The sequence below is a fragment of the Pantherophis guttatus genome, chromosome 3, assembly GCF_059756535.1.
Source record: "Pantherophis guttatus breed Tessera chromosome 3, ASM5975653v1, whole genome shotgun sequence".
Taxonomy (NCBI): domain Eukaryota; kingdom Metazoa; phylum Chordata; class Lepidosauria; order Squamata; family Colubridae; genus Pantherophis; species Pantherophis guttatus.
Genome location: NC_142065.1, coordinates 558,983 through 576,889, shown reverse-complemented (window position 1 = coordinate 576,889; position 17,907 = coordinate 558,983). Strand labels below are relative to the sequence as shown.

General features: G+C 54.4%; 2 protein-coding genes across 3 annotated transcripts; one reads left to right on the top strand and one right to left on the bottom strand.

Annotated features, from left to right (window-relative positions):
• The first annotated feature begins 1,201 nt into the window (after positions 1-1,201).
• LOC117669605 (E3 ubiquitin-protein ligase RNF182-like) lies at positions 1,202-5,164 on the top strand. Of its 2 annotated transcripts, XM_034424165.3 has the most exons (2): positions 1,202-1,577; positions 2,059-5,164. In XM_034424165.3, the coding sequence occupies exon 2, from the start codon at positions 2,084-2,086 to the stop codon at positions 2,774-2,776; it is 693 nt and encodes a 230-aa protein (XP_034280056.1). In that variant the 5' UTR covers positions 1,202-1,577; positions 2,059-2,083; the 3' UTR covers positions 2,777-5,164. The 2 variants fall into 2 exon arrangements, with proteins under 2 accessions (XP_034280056.1, XP_087745031.1); XM_087888905.1 differs by lacking the exon at positions 1,202-1,577 and having other exon boundaries at positions 1,687-5,164.
• Positions 5,165-5,380: 216 nt separating this feature from the next.
• Positions 5,381-12,715, bottom strand: LOC117669603 (uncharacterized). The gene is made up of 2 exons (XM_034424164.3): positions 12,414-12,715; positions 5,381-7,413 (listed from the first exon to the last, which is right to left on the bottom strand). Exons 1-2 carry the CDS (start codon positions 12,582-12,584, stop codon positions 6,493-6,495), a joined length of 1,092 nt encoding a protein of 363 aa, XP_034280055.2. The 5' UTR covers positions 12,585-12,715; the 3' UTR covers positions 5,381-6,492.
• Between the last annotated feature and the right edge of the window lie 5,192 nt (positions 12,716-17,907).

Below are 17,907 nucleotides of genomic sequence, written 5' to 3'. Positions count from 1 at the left end.
ACCCGCAAATTCTGAAGGCAGCTCCTGTTCCGTTGGTTGATGGTTCTCCCTGTCAGAAAATTTCTTTATTCCTTATTTCTAGATTGCTTCTTCCCTTCATTAGCCTCCATCCATTGTTTCTCCTCCTGCCTCCAAGTGCTTTGGAAAACAGGTTGACACGCCCCCCCCTCTCTCTCTTTGGGGCTGCCCCTCAAGTATTGGACTATTGCTCCATGTCTGTCAGTGTGTGAATGAGACCGTCCTCCTTTCCCTCCTGCAATCCAACCCTCCCTGGTGGCTCCTCTGATCCCCATTTGGAGACAGCCAGGAGGGAGACGCCCTTCCAGGGAGGCTCTTCTGCTGTCCAGTGGGCCTTACTTTGGGGGGTGGGGGAGTCTGAATGTCAGTGTGGGGCTCCTGGACCCCCCCCCTCAGAGAATGGGCCGGACTGCCAGGCCCTCCTTCGCTCTTCTCTGGGATGAGCTGAGAACCGGGCGGGGTGCTCCAGGTGTGGCTTAAGCCAGGCAAGTGGAACAGCTGCTCTGTGCATCGGATGCCCTTTGGTTGGCCTTTTCAGCAGCTGGGTCACCCGGGACCCCCCCCCTCCCCCCAGTCCTCATGAAGTGCTGGATCTCCCCATCCCAACTTCCTTCTCTCCAGCTGCTGGACCTTTTCACTTCAGCTTCACCTTGCTGTAAACAGTATGCAAACCCTCAAGGGGGGGGCTTCCCTCTGTCACTAGCAGGAATAACCAATTTCTTTACTTTGGTGACATCCCCAAATTTAATGAGCCCCCTCCTTTCCTCCTAACTTGTTTATTGCGGTCCGGTTGCAAACCCCTCAGATGGCAGGACTGTCCAGCCCCATCTTCCCCCCCCCCGGGTCAAAAGGGGGAATGATGGATCTTGGCCGTAAAAGGTCAGGGTCAGCCATGGGTGGTCCGATCATCCCCCCCCCCGATTCCTGCCAGGCAGTTGCCCTGCTCTGGTGCCAGGGCTGCGTCTGGTTGGTCTGCGCTTCTGCCATCTTCCTTCCCGTCTTTGGCCCCTGGGACGCTGGAGGTTCTGGCTGGGCATTTCCTTCATTCCCCTCGGGGGCGCTTGAAATCCTGCCTCCCCGCAGTCTCCCGTTTAAGGTCAGCCCACGGGTGGGGGGGGGCTAAATATTACCCTATGAAGGACAAGAAGGGGCTGCGTTGGTGACGTAACTGCCTTGTCAATGCAATAACAAAATTCACGCCTGAAACGAGTGGCGTGAATTTTGCCCATTAGCGCCTCGGACCCCACAATTTTATTTCCCCGCTGCAGCGCCTTGTGCGGGGGGGAGGGGGGGCGTAGCAGACGAAGGCCCCTCCTGCCCACCCTGCGCCTGAAGCCCTCCTTTGCCGCATCCGGAGCGAGGGCGCAGGCGGGGGTCGGGCAGCCGATCGGGCTCAGGAGGGAGAGGGGGGGGACTCGGTCCCGAGCGAGCGTCGCCCACACCCGGCTCGGTCTGCGTCGCCTTGACAACGGGGAGGCGGATGCCCGTGGCCCGGGAGCGCCCAGCTGGCGCTGCGGCAGTCCCCGCGAGCCGGCCCTTCTCTTGGCGCCCGCGGCGAGGTAAGCAGGCAGAAGGCAGCCCCAGCCCAGGGGGTCCCTGCGGCCCGGGGGAGGAAGGGGAGGAGGGGGCGTGGGTTTCCCAGTCCGTCCCCGTCCCCTCCCCGTGGCCCGCCTGGTTGCGCCTCGGGGCTCCGGCCTGGGGGAAGCGCTTCCTTCCAGGGCAGAGCCCGAGGCCTCCCTCCTCCCTTCCTGCAATGCAGGCCGTGGGCACGGGGGGCTCAGGTGGGGCCGGGCCAGCTCCAGGGCGGGGCTCTGCAAGCGGGGAGCCCCGGGATTTCTGCCCCAGCGGCGCTTCCTGCTCCTCGGAGGCTGCGCTGGCTGGGAGGCGCGTGTCCCGGGCCTGGGCGCCCCTGAGGACCGCTTGCCGCGTGGGCGCGGGTCGGGCGCGGGAGCCTGCTCGGTCCTGCAGGGAGGCGGCTCTGGCCGGTTCCTCCGCGTTGTTTGCGGCGCTCCTGAAGCCTCCCGCTTTCTGTCCCCGCAGGCGCCGCCCGCCCTGCGGGGCTGCCATGTCCCAGCCGGGGCCCCCGGGGCAGCGGGACCAGACGGAGTGCGGCATCTGCTGCGAGAGCTTTGACGGGCGCGGCCGGCGGCCCAAGGTGCTCGGCTGCCGCCACCAGGTGTGCGCCCGCTGCCTGCGCCGGATGGTGGAGGCGGGCGGCTCCCCCGGCCGCCTCTGCTGCCCCTTCTGCCGGCAGGAGACGCCGGTGCCGGGCGAGGACGTGGCGCGGCTGCCGGACAACGGGCGCGTCTTGGCGCTGCTCTGCAAGCCCCCGCCGTCCCCGGAGGTGCTGCTGTGCCCCGGCGGGCTGGAGCCCTTCGCGGGCGGCAAGCACCGCTCCTCCGACTGCCTGGTCATCACCCTGCTGGAGGTGCCCGAGGAGGCGGCCGCCCCCGAGGCGCTGGACCTAGTGGACGTCATGCGCTTCTACCGCCCGCCCAGCTTGGCCTCCTTGCCCTGCCGCGGCCCGCTGCCCCTCTGCCGGGCCTGCGGCACCCAGCGGGCCGTCCCCCGCTTCCTGCTCGGCCTGCTGGGCCTGGTCTACTTCAGCTCCCTGCCCCTGGGCATCTACCTCCTGCTGGTGGAGCGCCCCAACCTGGGCCTGGGCCTGGTCAGCCTGGTGCCCTCCACCCTCCTGCTCTGCATCTTCTACAGCCTCTGCCAGTGCCTCTGCCAGGACATCTTTGACTTGCCTGCCTGAACTGCCTTGGGAGGCCACCTCCATACTCCTTGCCCTTCACACAGACCCCCACCCCTGCCCCCAGGGCACCTCCTGGTGCTGCCAGGCACCCCCTGAGGTCCATTTCACGGCATGGGGCGGGGCAGCTTCCCCCTCCGGCAGCCTCACTTCCATGAAATTGGTCACCCGGATGGCAGAGATGCGCATGGTGCCCAGCCTCCTCCTCTCTTGCTTGTGGATGCCTTCCTCACCAGGAACAGCCAACCCGTTTGGAGTGGAAAACTGTGCAGAGAGCCTGCAGGCCAAGAAGAGCCTCTGAAGCGACCCCAAGGGAACCATTCCTTACAACAGAAATTGAACCTCCATGCATAGTGGCAGCGTACCTGACAACCACACCCCGTCTGGCAAAGGACATCCTTTACCTGCATTTCACTATTAGGAAGATTTAGGCTGGAGACTTTGGGAAACGCTGGAGCTGGCAGGTGGGAGGCTAACTCCCCAGTGGATCCATCTGGATGAAGGTCTCTCTGGAGGGATGATGGGGGGACAATGGGGAAGGGGATCCTAGGAAAACAGTCCCGAGGAGCAGCCCAGCAAGAGCCTGTTGCTTCCTCACCGCAATGAGGCTGCAGGTGGTGGGTGGGCAGCAATAAAACCTGAGCACGAATGAGGGAGGAGGCTCCCTCTGTCTCCAGGCAGCCCTTCCCAGCTCCTGTGCAGCATTCGCATCCTGACCCTGCCTCCACTTCCCAGAGGTTGCGCCAGGCTGGATGCCCAGACTGGTAATGGGCAAGTTCTTGATGCAATGAAGGGAGTGTGCCAGGACCCTCCTGAGAGTGCTGCCCCCCCCCCGTTGCTAAATGAAGGGCCTCATGGGGAAAGTGGGGGTGCCAGAGGCCATCCAAAAGTCCCCTGATGATTCAGCTCAAGACTCTGCATCTTTCCTGGAACTCCCCTCCCCCCTCTCAGTTTGTCTGGCTTCTTTCCTCCTGGGGGAGAAAGTGGGTACGCCCTTTCTTTTTTGGCTGAGGACTCAGGGCACCCCTGGAACCCCATGTTCCAGCATCCCCCCTTCCCCCCCCCCCCATGGTCCCCTTCAGGAAAGCACTCAAGGCCTCCAACACTGCCAAGGCTGATCAAGCCTCCAAATCCCAGCGTCAGAAGGGACCCTTGAGGACATCCAGACCATCCCCACTCAATACAGGGGGGCATCCCAAAGACAAATGACACAGCCCCCCTCCCCCCGCCAGCCTGGGCTCCCTTGTCCCTCCACTCAGACTCTTCAGGCCCACTGCCTTCCTCTGGCTGAAGGTCCCTCTGGAAGACTCTGGGGCTTTGTGGGGGCTTCCACGCAGCTGCTCTGCTTCCTCTGTCTGGGAGGAGCAGCTGAAGGAGGCAGAGGGGCCATGGGGGGCCTGAGCTGAGCCTGCCCTGGGAAGCTGCCTGATCCGCCAGAGGAACCCTTGGGCAGGAGGCATCCAGGCCTTTGGGAGCCCTGTGATGGCCAGAATGGGAGCGGGCCCTCCGAGTGAGTCTCTGACAATGGGGGTTGTGTTTTTTGTTTTTGCAAAACTGGTCTTGGGTCCCTCTTCTCCCACCTCCAAATGCCCACAAGGGAAGTGTGTCTCACCACTCAGAGACCGGCTTTGGTGTGCAAAATCTGGAGTCTCATTCTCTGACTGTGGGGTCTGCCTTGGAACACCTGGAGTCAGAGGAAAAGAAACAGTCCCTCCCCCCCCACACACACACACCTCTTTCCTCTCCTCTCCGAGCCCTGGGTGCCCAGGAGTAAAGCAAGGGGGCAGGACAGCTTTGGCTAAATCCGGGTTGGGAATGCCAGGATCCCCGCAAGAGAGACGTCTAGATGGGCCCCCTGATCGCCCCTCTCTGCCCTGCTAGGCTCAGCTTGGTCTCCTCGGCGGCTGCGTCCCAGACAAGAAGCAGGAGGACATCATGTCAGACAGAGAGTAATCCAGCCCAGAGGAGGCAGAGCTGCAGAGGAGAACTGCCAGCAAGGCTAAACCTTCTTTCACTAACCCAGAATCATTCTGTGAGTTGGAGGCAGGGAGAGAGTTTGGCTCTGGACTTCAGAGAGTCAAGGGGGGGGGGATTCAAAAGGGCCGAGAGAGATCCAACACACAGAATGGGGGAGGCTCTGCCTGGGGGCGCTGCTGTGAGTAACACTGACATGTGGGCGCCTATCAATCAAAGGTTTGAAAAAACAGAGGTGGGTGTAATGAGAACACTTCCTATTACATTAATTGTTCTGTCAGTGATAATTCTCACCCTTTCACATTTCACATGATTCACGCGTGGGATAATTCTCATATTTGATTGAACCTACAGTATTAAATTTTTGATGTTTTGGTATGGTACATCTGGCAATAAAACAATTGATATAATTCCTTACGATGCATCCGTTTATTAATTTGGGGGGGCAGGGAATGAGCAATAAAAGCACCCCAGAACTACCAGTAATTAATTAATTACTAAAGGTTACTATGCAATTTCTCCAATTTCCTTAAAGACCCTCACCCAAAGTGGGGGAATAAAGGGAAGCTGCTAAATCTAACAACATGCATGCAATTTCACCAACACAGGCTGTGATTAATACACGCACACAGATTTTAAAGAAAAGCTCTCGTGTTTTTATTTATTGAATTTTATATCAAATCTAGAAACTGTCCATCTCACTCACATAGCAACTCCTGAGCAGCATAGGATTAAAAGAAGAAAAACAAAAAAACTGTATATAAATATTATATTAGGAGGTATTTTAGAGTTTTGTACAATATCGAGGAGAGCCCTATAAAATTTGGTGGGGACTCTGAATTGTTACCTTCTTGCTCGGTGATACCTGATCTGCCTCAGAATAAATGTTAACCGAAAGCTCACTTGACTTAGATTTGGACCGTCCGTTCCAGCTGGCTGAGGAATTCTGGGAGTTGAAGTCCACAAGTCTTAAGGTTGCCAAGGTCGGAGCCCCCTGGTCCATTTGGCTGGAGAGGCTTCGCAATCATAAGCGACATTCCCACCTCACAAAATCCTGTACATGTGCTGACCAGATTATCTACAGGTGGACCTCAATTTACAACCATTTGTTTAGTGACCATCTGAAGTTACAATGGCACAAAAAGAAGCGACTTATGGCTGTTTTTCACATTACGACCATGGCAGCATCCCCAGGGTCACGTGATCAAAATTTGGATACATGGTGGCTGACTCGTACTTATGACGGTTGCAGAGTCCTGGGGTCACGTGACCCCCTTTTGTGACCTATTGGCAAGCAGTGGGGAAGCCAGGTTCACTTAATAACCCTGTTACTGAACAACTGCAGTGATTCATTTAGCAGCTGAGACAAGAAAGGTCATAAAATGGGACAAAACTCACTTAACAACTGTCTTGCTTAGCAACAGAAATTTTGGGCTCAATTGTGGTCGTACGTCAAATCCTGACATGGGAAGTCATACAGGGAATCAATCCCCACTTAATGATGGCGGTTCGGGAGTGGAATTTGCATCGTTAAGTGATGTGGTTGGAAAGAGCAACACCGGTCATTAAGCAAGGACCCCACACACCTGTGACTTGTGACTCCCTGCCAGCTTCCCACAAGTGAAGTCAACGGGAAGCCCCGAGCCCTGGAGCCCTCCCCATGCCACGCGGAGCCCTCCGATCTGGAGAAAGCGTCTGCCCCTCGCACTGCTTTCCAGGGGAGAAGAAGGGGCCCTGCGCCCAGCTCACTCGAGTGGCAGCCACTGTCCCAGAGGGTTGTTCTGCCTGGCACTCTGGCCCATTCTGGAGCTGCCCACATGGAGAAGGGCCCCTGCAGCACAGTCCCCCCTACTGGCCCTGGCCTTCCCCAGCCTGGTACACTCCAGATGTGCAGAGCCACAAGTCTGCATGACCAGCTGACAGGCCAGCTGGGCATCCTGGGGATTGTAGTCCATCTCCAGGGCGCACCAACCGGGAGAGGGCAGAGTGATGCCTCTTTCAGCTCCACTTGATTCTTCAGGAGGGCCCCAAGGCTCAGAGCCCGGGGGTGGCCCATCTCCCCTCCCCTCCCTGGGTGCACAGCTGGGGTTTTCCCGGAGGCCGGAGGAGAGAGTTCTCAGGGGACGGAGGCCCCACACCCACTGGGGAGGCTTCCCAGGCAGGAGGCGGGTGGCTGGCTCGGCCACGCTCCACAGCCTGGGCTCAGGAGGGACCCTCTCTGGTGCAGCCTGGTCGACAGAGGCGAGGGGATCCGGGTCTTGTCTGGGTCCTTGCCAGGGGTCTGCCCACTGGCCTCCAGCCTGCCCCTTCTTGCCCTCCTCCTCCTCCTCCTCTTCCTCTCCCGAAGCCGTGAGCAGCCGAGAGCCACTGTGCAGCCGGTTCTCCTTCTTGAGGCGCCGACGGGCGTTGGCAAACCAGGTGGAGACCTGGCTCAGGCTCCGTTGGCTCAGCACAGCCAGCAGGACCTTCTCTCCCTTGCTGGGGTAGGGGTTCTGGAGATGCTGGCCCAGCCACGCCCGGAGGGCCCCCGTGCTCTCCCTCCAGACGGCCGTCTTGCCCCAGCGTGGGTCCTCCGGGGGGCCTGCACAGAGGAGGGGCCTGCCCAGCGGGGGCATCGGCCACAGCAGGGGCACCCCTCTGGGCAGCTCACAACAGGGGGCCGGCACCTGCAAGACACAAGGCAGAGCGAGGGTGAGCCGTGAGTGGTACTGGGCAACCTCCCTGGCCCCAAGCCTCTTCACTGAGCAGCCCTCCTTCTCCTGGTGTGGCTGTGGAGGATGGTTTAACGGGGTTTTTCTACCCCTGCAGTGGGCTGGACTAGATCAGGGGGTCCCCAGACACTTCAGGAGATCGTATACTCAGCTGGTAAAAGAAGACTGCAAAAAAAAAAAAAAGCTTGCACAGATTCAATAGAATTTACCACATGCCAGTCCTGAAAAGATGGTGGGAACATAGAAAACGTACCAAAAAGATGCATACAAAAAACAAACAAACATGCAAAAGTAGCATAAATGAGCAGGTTAAAATATTGTGGGATTCTGAATAACATACTGATAAAAGCCTGGCCACCCCAAATTTAACCGTGCTTGAAAAGAAGAAAGTGGGGACAACTGATCTGGTGATACCAGGAGAGAGGAGAATAGAAGACAAAGAATTGAGGTAGACTATGGCAGAAACTGGCTGTGGTGTTATTGGCACATGGGAGATCACACCCAAAATTTTTGGATGGTGCTTAAACAAATCTGTGCAGTGGGGAAATTTCTATCTGTCAGTTACAAACTCCCCCTCCCCCCTCTGCTTGCATTTGTACATAAGACAATAGTGCTACATTATGAATCCTGAGCTCTTGAACTGCTTGGTAAAAACTCAAAGCATATGAGAGCTATATATATAAAAGACGGGCAGCTGCAATTTCACATTTTTGTGTATATAATAACCACCTCTGGATAGACCCCTTGAGGGTTGATATTCACTACTTTGGGGGACTCTGGACTGCTTGAACCCTGTGATCTCTTCTGATGCTACATTTCTATGATTTGTTTTAAAAACATTATTTTGAAATGCCAATATACATATTTAAAAGATCTTAAAACAAGTCAAGATTTCAGTACCAATTGCTGTATACCCTGGTGTACACAACTGGTGTAAAGAAAATTAGGTCTATTATGCTTTACAAAAAGAATTACTTTTTCCGAAACTGAAGCAAAAGTCATTTTTCTGGTACATTACCCAAACTCCCATCTTGGTTATGTAACTTTTTCTAATACATCCATTTTTTCCACGCTTTGTTCATTGGACCCAACACTAAAAAGGCTCTCGGCAGCTTACAACATGTCCAGTGCCTAAATTAAAACATAATTGAATAAAGCTACATTCCTAATATAACACAGCTGGGTCCTAAGAGGCTTCCAGGACCCTTGGGGATTCCAGAGGGTGGGGGCTGCGACAGAGAAGGCCCACTGCCTCAAAGCCACAAGATGGCAACACTAATCACTTCTCATGATTATGATAGGATGCCTTATGATTCTTGACGAACGTAACTTTTCTTTTATGTACACCGAGAGCGTATGCACCAAGACAAATTCCTTGTGTGTCCACTCACACTTGACCAATAAAGAATTCTATTCTATTCTATGGGAATCCTTGCACAAGTCACTGGACCAACGCACCTGCTGGTAGGTGCTTTTGCTTCCATTATATTTCTATCATTACAGAATAACTGAGTTGGAAGGGACCTTGGAGGTCTTCTAGTTCAACCCCCTGCTCAAGCAGGAGACCCTACACCATTTCAGACAAATGGCTTCCAGTCTCTTCTTAAAAGCCTCCAGTGATGGAGCACCTACAACTTCTGGAGGGAAGCTATTCCACTGATTGTTCTCACAGTCTGGAAATTTCTCTTAGTTCCAGGTTGCTTCTCTCCTTGATCCGGCCTTTGGGTGCTTTGGAGAATAGGTTGACCCCCTCCTCTTCTTTGTGGCAGCCCCTCAAATATTGGAAGGCTGCTATCATGTCTCCCCTGGGTCCTTCTCTTCATTAATCTAAACATACCCAATTCCTCCAACAGTTCATCGTATGTATTTATCGGGCTTAAACTATTTAAGAGGAGAAACTGGCATCTATAAATCTTGAGTGGTTGTAATGAATGAAATGAGTCTGTAATAATGTATAATCTGTAAAATGACAGCACTGCGACTAGTAACAACAGCTGGTGAAAATCTTATGTCAGAATCTTCAAAGGGCTCTAATATCCAAAAGATATAATATTCTGTTAGAAGTTGTTGGAGTGGGATCAACATCTCTCAAATAAATATGGGAATCAGATTAAAGACATAATTTCTCTGACATGCTTCAGAAGAGCCTTATATTGTGATCAGTATCAGGCAAGATCAGGGGAAATTATTTAAAAGTGATCAAGAGGTGATAGTAAACCCCCATTAGATGTAACTAAAGTTACTGGGAAAGGGCCAAATGAATATACTGAACATATTATACTGCATTGGTAAGCCCGCATTTGAAATATTGCATCCAGTTTTGGTCACCACAATATAAAAAATATGCTGAGACTCCGGAAAGAATGCAGAGAAGAGCAACAAAGATGATTAGGGGACTGGAAGATCAAACATAGAACACAGAATAACAGAGTTGGAAGGGACCTTGGAGGTCTTCTAGTCCAACCCCCTGCTCAGGCAGGAAACCCTGGCCTATCCCATTCCAGACAAATGGATGTCCATTCTCTTCTTAAAAGCCTCCAGTGATGAAGCACCCACAACTTCTGGAGGCAAACTGATTATACTGATTAATCGTTCCCACTGTTTCTCCTTAGTTCTAGTTCTAATTGCTTCTCTCCTTTATTAGTTTCCATCCAAAAAGTTACTTGGAAGTGAGAATTTAGAAAGGTTTTGCTTGTCTAGCTCACATTCCAGAAACTTTTTGTTCTGCTTTAAAATACCTCCTGGCATTATTTTATTTGTAAAATAGTCCCTTTAATCTAAAAAAGATTGTTCAAGTTAATTCACATATTACTAAAGAGCTTTATTACATTACTTGGGAATAACTGGCACTAATGAGGAGGAAAATGGAATTTGTTTCCCCAACTACTTCTCTATCTTCACAAAGCAGTAAAAGAACCTATTGTTTTATTTTGGTTTTACCCATTTTATATATCTCTTGCTTTCAGAACTGTATCGATTCTGTTATTTGATGTTGGCCGCTTAGATTTGTGCCCACTTTGTTTTGAGTTTTCCACACAAAATAAAAATTGGATTTAAGTTGAAATGATATATAGTATAGAGGTATATTAGAGAAGCAGTATATGTAATATCTCTTTTTGTGATTTTAAATACAATAGGCTCCCCCACCCCCAACTTAAAGTATATAAAGATCCTTTGCGAATTGGAGTCAGGCAGCACCCAAATTGAACAAAATAAATAAATAAATAGTGGAAATAATAAAAAAAAAAACCAGCTTGGGAACACTGGTAGCTTAAGTGATGACCACTCTATCCTTTTAAAAATGTTTTCAGCAAAGCGTTGTACACCTAGTTAATTACGATTTTTTGGAACATTCGTTCTTAAGTATGTGGCAAAATTCCTGCAAGGATTTGAAAACTGTGATGGATGATAGTAAAACCAAACAAGAGATCTGAGGGAACTGGTAAATTGCGTTTCTTTGCTAGACTTTGTACATCCAAATTAGCTGTGAGACTGAAATAATTAATACAACAATAGGAAAACAAATCTCAGATCCTATTAGAAAAATGGTTAAATCTCACAAAATATAATAAATTTCATGGCTGCTTACCCTGGAGAGTGAACAAAATTTTCCATCAGTTAGATCAACAGACTCTCTTAGGAAGGAAGGAAGGAAGGAAGGAAGGAAGGAATGCGCCCCAACTTTTCCTCAGTAGCCTTTCCACTCTCCCGCGTGAAATGCCCACGCAGGAACTGGGTCCCGGCTCTTCCGACGGAGGAGCGGCCATGCAGGGAGCCTTTCCTCTCCCGCGTGTTCCGAGGCCCGAGATTTCGCAGGAGGCCCTCGCGGGACCCTCCCCACCGCTGGGACCTCCGCAAGAGAAGAGACCGAGGGCAGAAGCGGCACCGCGGCGGGGGAGCCGGCTAGAAGCTCCCGGCCAGCGGCTGCGCTCCTGAACCTGCCCGCCCGCAGAACAGAGGCGGCTGCGCGTTGGGGGCTTCCCGCGGAGGCTCCCCCGGCGGTCCGGCTTCCGAAGGCGGCGCTGCCCCCTCGACCCGGCCCGCCCTTCCGCCGCCCCGCGCTCGGACATCCAAAACCCGCTCGAGCGGCTCCCCGGCGCGTCCCGCCGCGGAAGAGCCCACCCGGCCGGCCCTGCAGAAGGGGAGCCCCGGGCACAAACCAGCTGCCGCGATCCGGGGCTGCGGGACCAGCCGGAGCCTTCGCCCAGGAGAGCCGCGCTCCGTCCCCCACTAGCCGGGTTGGGACGGCGGCAAAGAGCAGCCAGCGGATCCCTGGACGGGGCCGGTGTTGGCGGTCGCGGGGGTGGGGTGGGGAAGGGAGGGCGAAACCCCGAGGAAGATGCCGGGAGAAGCAGGTGCGGCTCTTCTTTGGCACCTCTGTGGAACTCTGCTCTAGTCCCAAAGGGGCTTTTTAAGGGGGCAACTGGACTTCCTTGTTTTTTCTTTTGAAGACGTTTCGCTTCTCATCCAAGGAGCTTCTTGAGCTCTGACTGGACGGTGGGGAAGAGAAGGATTCATGTTCCTTGCAGACAGCTGGTCATTGGCATCCTTTGAGAGGGTCCTTGAGGCCACTTGGAGGGTTATCTGTGTCCTCAGGGTCACCTGAGTGGTGCAAATGGTTCCTGTAGTCCTTCCATTCCCCCCCCCCATCCAGTCAGAGCTGAAGAAGCTTCTTGGATGAGAAGCGAAACGTCTTCAAAAGAAAAAACAAGAAAGTCCAGCTGCCCCCTTAAAAAAGCCCCTTTGGGCCAACGGTGACCTGAATGGCTGAGAATCTCTACAGACTTTAAACTCTGCTTGAGGTTTCTCAGGCCGTTCATCTGAGCGCTGCCCTCTGCAATGGGGAGAGAAGCCCCCTTGACCTTCCCTGAGAGACCGAAGCTGCCTGCTGGGCAGAGGCTGCTGGTCTGGAGAAGCAGCTCAGACCCGCTGACCCTCCCGTCCCCTGGACTCACCGGCTGGGGGATGGAGCCCGGGGCCGGCGGGTACCAGCCATAGCCAGGCAGAGCAGGATACAGGCAGGGCAGCGGGGGCAGCAGGGCAGCCGGGCACCCCCTCAAGGGGCTCCAGAAGCCCTCCAGGTCCCTGATCTCCAGAGAGAGCCGCGGGGGCGTTGCAGAGGCCATGGTGCAGGGCAGATGGGCTGCTGGGAGAGGAAGCCTGGGCTTTTAAAGGAGCAGGTCTGTGGGGTGCCTGGAGGGGGGATGCAATTAGAGGTCACCCAGTTCCCCTGAAAGGATGGAATCAGGACTGGCCAATCAGGATCCTCCGGCTGTTCCCACCCACCCCTTTCCTCAGCGGAGGTGTTGCCGGAAGAGAGCCCTGTGAGGGAGCCAAAACCCAGAACTTTTGAGGACACTTTTTCCAAATAATTATTTTCCCCCAGAGTGCTGGGGGCTCCTGCCATAGAAGGTACTCCCTGCGTACAAGGTCAGGGGAGGCCTCGGCTTACAACAGTTCACGGAGTGGCAGCTCAAAGTTCCAGCAGCACAAGACAAAGTGACTGAGAACCAGTTTTCACACTTTCAACCGTTGCAGTATCCCCGTGGTCACGTGAACAAATTTCAGACTGATTCGTACTTATGACGGTCACAGTGTCCTAGGGTCATGTGTTCACCATGTTACTAACTGAATAACTGCAGTGATTCACTTAACAACTGTGGCACAGAAGGTCGTAAAATGGGGCAAAACTCAATGAACAACTGTCTCACTTAGCAACATAAATTTTGGGCTCAATTATGATCGTAAATTGAGGACTACCTGTAGCTCTTGTGCGAAGAAGAAGAGTTTAGATCAGTTCTCCGATCCTTGCCAAATCAGAAGGCTGCAGGAAAAGATGGAATCTCATGGAAATAAAACAAAATCCAGGAAAATCAGTCAAGATTCTACCCAAACGTGATGGTTTTATTTCTATTCACCCTCCAGAGTTCCCCTGGGGCTGCTATACACATTTATACGCAAATGCTATACACATTTATAAAATAAAAAATAAGAATAAATGCCGGCAAAAGCGGAAGATGGCACAGTGGCCACCAAATAGGAAAAGGTCAGTTCACATTCCAAAATCAAAGCAAGGGGACTTAGCTGAGTGTGCCAACTATTGTACAATATCCTTAATTTTGCAGCCAGTTTAGGATCATCCCACACGGATTAGAGGAGAGGAGAGGCCAGATGTTCGAGCTGACTTTAGAAAAGGCTGGAGAACAAGCGGCCTTAATGCTGAGGCAGGCTGGATAATTGAGAGAACCAAAGAGCAGCTCCCCAAACTCCGTAGGTGCTTCCTGGGTTACAAGAGAGCCCTTGGTTGAGTTGACCGGAAGGCCGTGGGAAATGGGGGTCCCAGAACAGCTCAAGGGCCTCGTGCCAAACAGGGGACACAGACCGGCTCCAGGTCAGTAGAGGTCAACCGCTGGTCCTCAATCACAACTGAGCCCAACATTTCGGTTGCTAATTGAGAAGGTTGCTTAGTGAGTTCTGCCCCACTTTACGATGTTTCTTGCCATAGTTCTTAAATGAATCGCTGCAGTTAAGGTAGTGACTTAAGTCACTCCCCCATTGGCTTTGCTTGTCAGAAGGTTGCAAAATGGGATCATGTGACCCCGGGACGCTGCGACCGTCATAAATATGAACCAGTTGCCCAGCATCCAAATGTTGATCACGTGACCAGGGGGAGGCGGCAAAGGTCGTGTGAAAGAACAGCCAGAAGTCACTTTTTTCAGTGCTGTTGTAACTTTGAACAGTCACTAAATGGACTGATATAAACCAAGGATTACCTGTGGAAGAGAATATCATGGAAAGGTGAAGCGGAAGAACCATCTATAATCTGTGCCGATGGTAACACCCGGATAACACTTGGAGGGGAGGCGTCAGGTCAGAGTTGTCACTCAAGACATAAACCGACCAGGCTCAAATTATCACATTTTGGGCATATTGGAGGAAGGCAAAGAGCTGAAGGCTCTGATGCTGGGGAGGGTGGGAGGAAAGAAAGAGGACCGTCAGTGGCAAATGGAGGGTCCAAAGGGCCAGGCTGGGGACAGACCAAGGTCTGTCTGGCCCCTATGAGGTAAAAACTACCGGGTGGCCGTCATCCTTTACATTGGGTAAAACAGAGGCCTCCAACCTTTGCAAGTTGTGGACTTCAACTCCTAGAATTCCCCAGTCACCAAAGCAAAGCTAGCTGGGGAATTCTGGGAGTTGAAGTCCACAAGTCTTAAAGTTGCAGAGGTTGGACTCCCCTGGTGTAAAGCACTGAAAATAATGATTAAATACCAAAACTAAACTAAAGGTAGAAGCTCCTGCCCTGCCCTTCTATTCACCCAGTTCTGGAAGAATTCTCAGTTCAGACCAGGGCCAGGAAAGGAGGGTATCCCAACCTTTTCCCTCTTGCCCACTCTTGGCACCACCTGGCCAGTCTGACAGGGACACCACAGCCGGATGGCCTCAGAGGAAAGGCTCAGGACCAGCCTAGTGGGGAAGCAGACCCTAAAGATAACATCCTCCACGAGATCAAAAGTTGCCAAGAGGTCCAGGAGAGCCAGCAGGAGACACCTCCTCCCCCCCCCCGTCACAGCCATCCATTTCCTAACCCTGGTTCTCCCTCCAGATGATGGAGAGCTGAGCCTGGAAGGGAATGGGATCCTGCCCCCTCCAGTGAGGCCTTTGCACAGAGCAGCCGAGGCCCTTCCTGCATTAAGGCCAGCCAGAAGCCCGACTGATGCAGACGGGGGCAGGTCACCTCTTCGCCCGCTGCCTCAGAAAGGGAGGTCAGCCAGCAAAGAGCCCCCTTCCGCAACCACCAGCTGGGAAGCTGAGGGAGAAGCAACAGCCGGATTGAAGCAGCTGTTCTTTTGCTTGAGGAACATCTGGCCCAACTTCCGATGACCTTCAGGAAGGCAGGCAGGATCAGATCTCATGAAGAGCTGGATGGGAGACCACCAGGAAGGTTTGGGGCTAGACGGCAATGGACACTGAGCAGTGTCAGCAGGAGGCTGGCTGGATTCAGTTGATTGACCAGAGCCGAAAGGTCTTCTCCTGAATTTTGTCAGGCGGAGCTGCACTGGATCCATTTCTTGTTCCCTTTTGGCATTTTCAGTCTGAGGTGGTGGTTCCTGGTCAGCCCTCCGGCTGTGCAACTCCCACCCCCCCAACTCAGAAGAGCCTTCCTGGCAGTCGACATTGGCAGTTACGTCCCCTACAGCAACAGTTGTTCTTTGGGGCAACAAATAGGCCGGGGGGGGGGGGGCGGAGGATGGACAGGACGGGTTGCTGGTCAGCATGGAATCCTGGACTTCATCAGTTGCACCCCCCTGGTTCGCCCTGGGTATCGCACCTTCCCGAGTTGGGGAATTTTATTTAATTCACATCCTGCCTTTATTGTTTTTATAAACAACTCAAGAAACAACACAGGAGGTTTTGCACGGTGACATTGCCACGGTGAGGCTGTCCTGGCATCCAAGCAGCTTGTTTATTACCCAGGATGGGCCGCAGGGAAGCTCATGACCCCCGCGCCCATGCTCCACACCCAGTGCTTCCCGAAGACTGACGCCAATTCCCCCTTGCCATGTTTCCACAACCCTCTCGTGACTTCTTCCATTCCCTTCTCTGTGGTTTAGCCTCTTGTGGGAATGCAGCAAGGAGCCCAAGGAACAGGCCAGCGTCCAGGAACATGTTTGGCCTTCCTGCTTCTAACTGCCTTGGCAGAACCCCTCCCCTATTGGCCCCCCCCCCAATGAAGGAGCCACTCGTCTTTTCCTGGGTTTGAAGGGGGGCTCAGGGCATCCTGACCCCCGAGGCCTTTTTCGCAGTGGTGGGTTTCAATATAGTCTGCTACCGGTTCGCTTGTGCGACGCTTGTGCGTCCGGGTGGGTGGGCGGAGTCTCCCGTTGCTGTCGCTACCGATTTGCCCGATCTGGGGGGAACCGGTAGCAACCCACCACAGCTTTTTTGCCATGGAGGCTCCAGGAAAGCCACCAAAGTGCCCGTCTCAACCATGTTTCTGTTGGTTACACAAAGCAGGCCCAGCGTATCATCTATCTGGGTGGAAGTGCACTGAGCAAGTGCGTGAACTAGTCCTTGAGTGTGCAAAACACAGCTGTGAGTTAGCGGGGGTGGGGGTGGAGAAGTCCAGGGCCCGCCTCTTCCAGCACAGCTGGGAAGACCCTGCTGGGCGATGGAGCCCCTCCTTGGCATGGCAGGTTAAGCACTTGCGTTCCCCCCCTTTCTGTGCAGGCAGGCTGGCTTCAGGTGGGACCACAGAGACCCTCCCCCTTCCACTGCTCCCCTCTGCAGCTCCTGCAGGACTGGGGGGGGGGGCTTTCTCAGTATTCGTTCCCAGGGAGAATCTCCTGCAGAGCAATGGCTGGGGCGGTGGCACCTCTGAGGGCTGAGCCCCCCAAGGCAGGCAGTGCAGACCCCCCCCCCGGAAGGAATCTCCAAATGGTCAGGTCCATTCTCTTCGGTCTCACGATTGCTGGGCTCTCTCTCTCTCTTGGGGGGGGGGGCAGGGAGATTTCTCTATTTTGTTGCCAATTATGGAGGCTACCAGGAGGCACCAGGTGCCCACCCTCACTGGGGCTCCTCAGGTGTGCCGAGCCAATCTACTGCACGGGGCTCAAGGACCCTTGAGGGCCAGGCGGCTTACAGCCTGCAAGCTTTACGGGCTGTGCTGGTGGGCAGCAGCATGGCAGACATGGAGCATCAGAGGGGCGCCTTCAGTCGCCATTCCCATGCCTGGCAGACGCATCGACCTCTCCCTGCTCCCAGCATCCCCTTCCCCCTCAGCCCAAGGGAGCCCAGCCACTCATCCCTCCCCAAAGCCTTCCTTGCCGCCTCCCTTCTCAGCCTGGCACCACCTGCCCTCCTGGCTCCCTCAACCGGGAGAGGCAGAGACGGAGGGGATCCCGGCCGTGGTCCGGCTGGGCGTTCACTGGCCTCCCCTTGAGGGCTGCAGCCCCGATAGGGGAAAGGCCCGCGTGGGTCTTGCTTCCCGTCTCCTCTGGCGTGCGACCTTGCTCCCACAGATGAGGGCCTGATCAGATAACGGCTGGTAATCCCCGCTTGCCCTCTGCTAATGCGTTGCTGGGACACAGCTGGAACGGCTGAGCCAGGCAGAGGCCACAGCTGGGGGTTCCCAGCTCCAGACTGCAGGCAGACGGGGGGGGGGGGGAACTGTGTCCTGTGCCACCTGCCCAGCCCTGCCTGGCACCTGGCTGAAGGTGCCCTTCGGGCGAGGCGGCCTTTTGCCCTGTTGAGCACCATCAGGATAAGGCCAAAGCTCCTCGTAAATTCCCGGATTAGCAGTTCTAATCCGACACGAACTCTGCCAAATGAGCAGGCAGCGTCTGGGCTGCCAGAAAGGGGGCCCCGGTCGACTCGGGGGGAGTGGCATGGAGGGTGAGAAGGGGCCCCCTCTCCCAATCCCTCACACAGACCCGCACGCACACGTCCAGA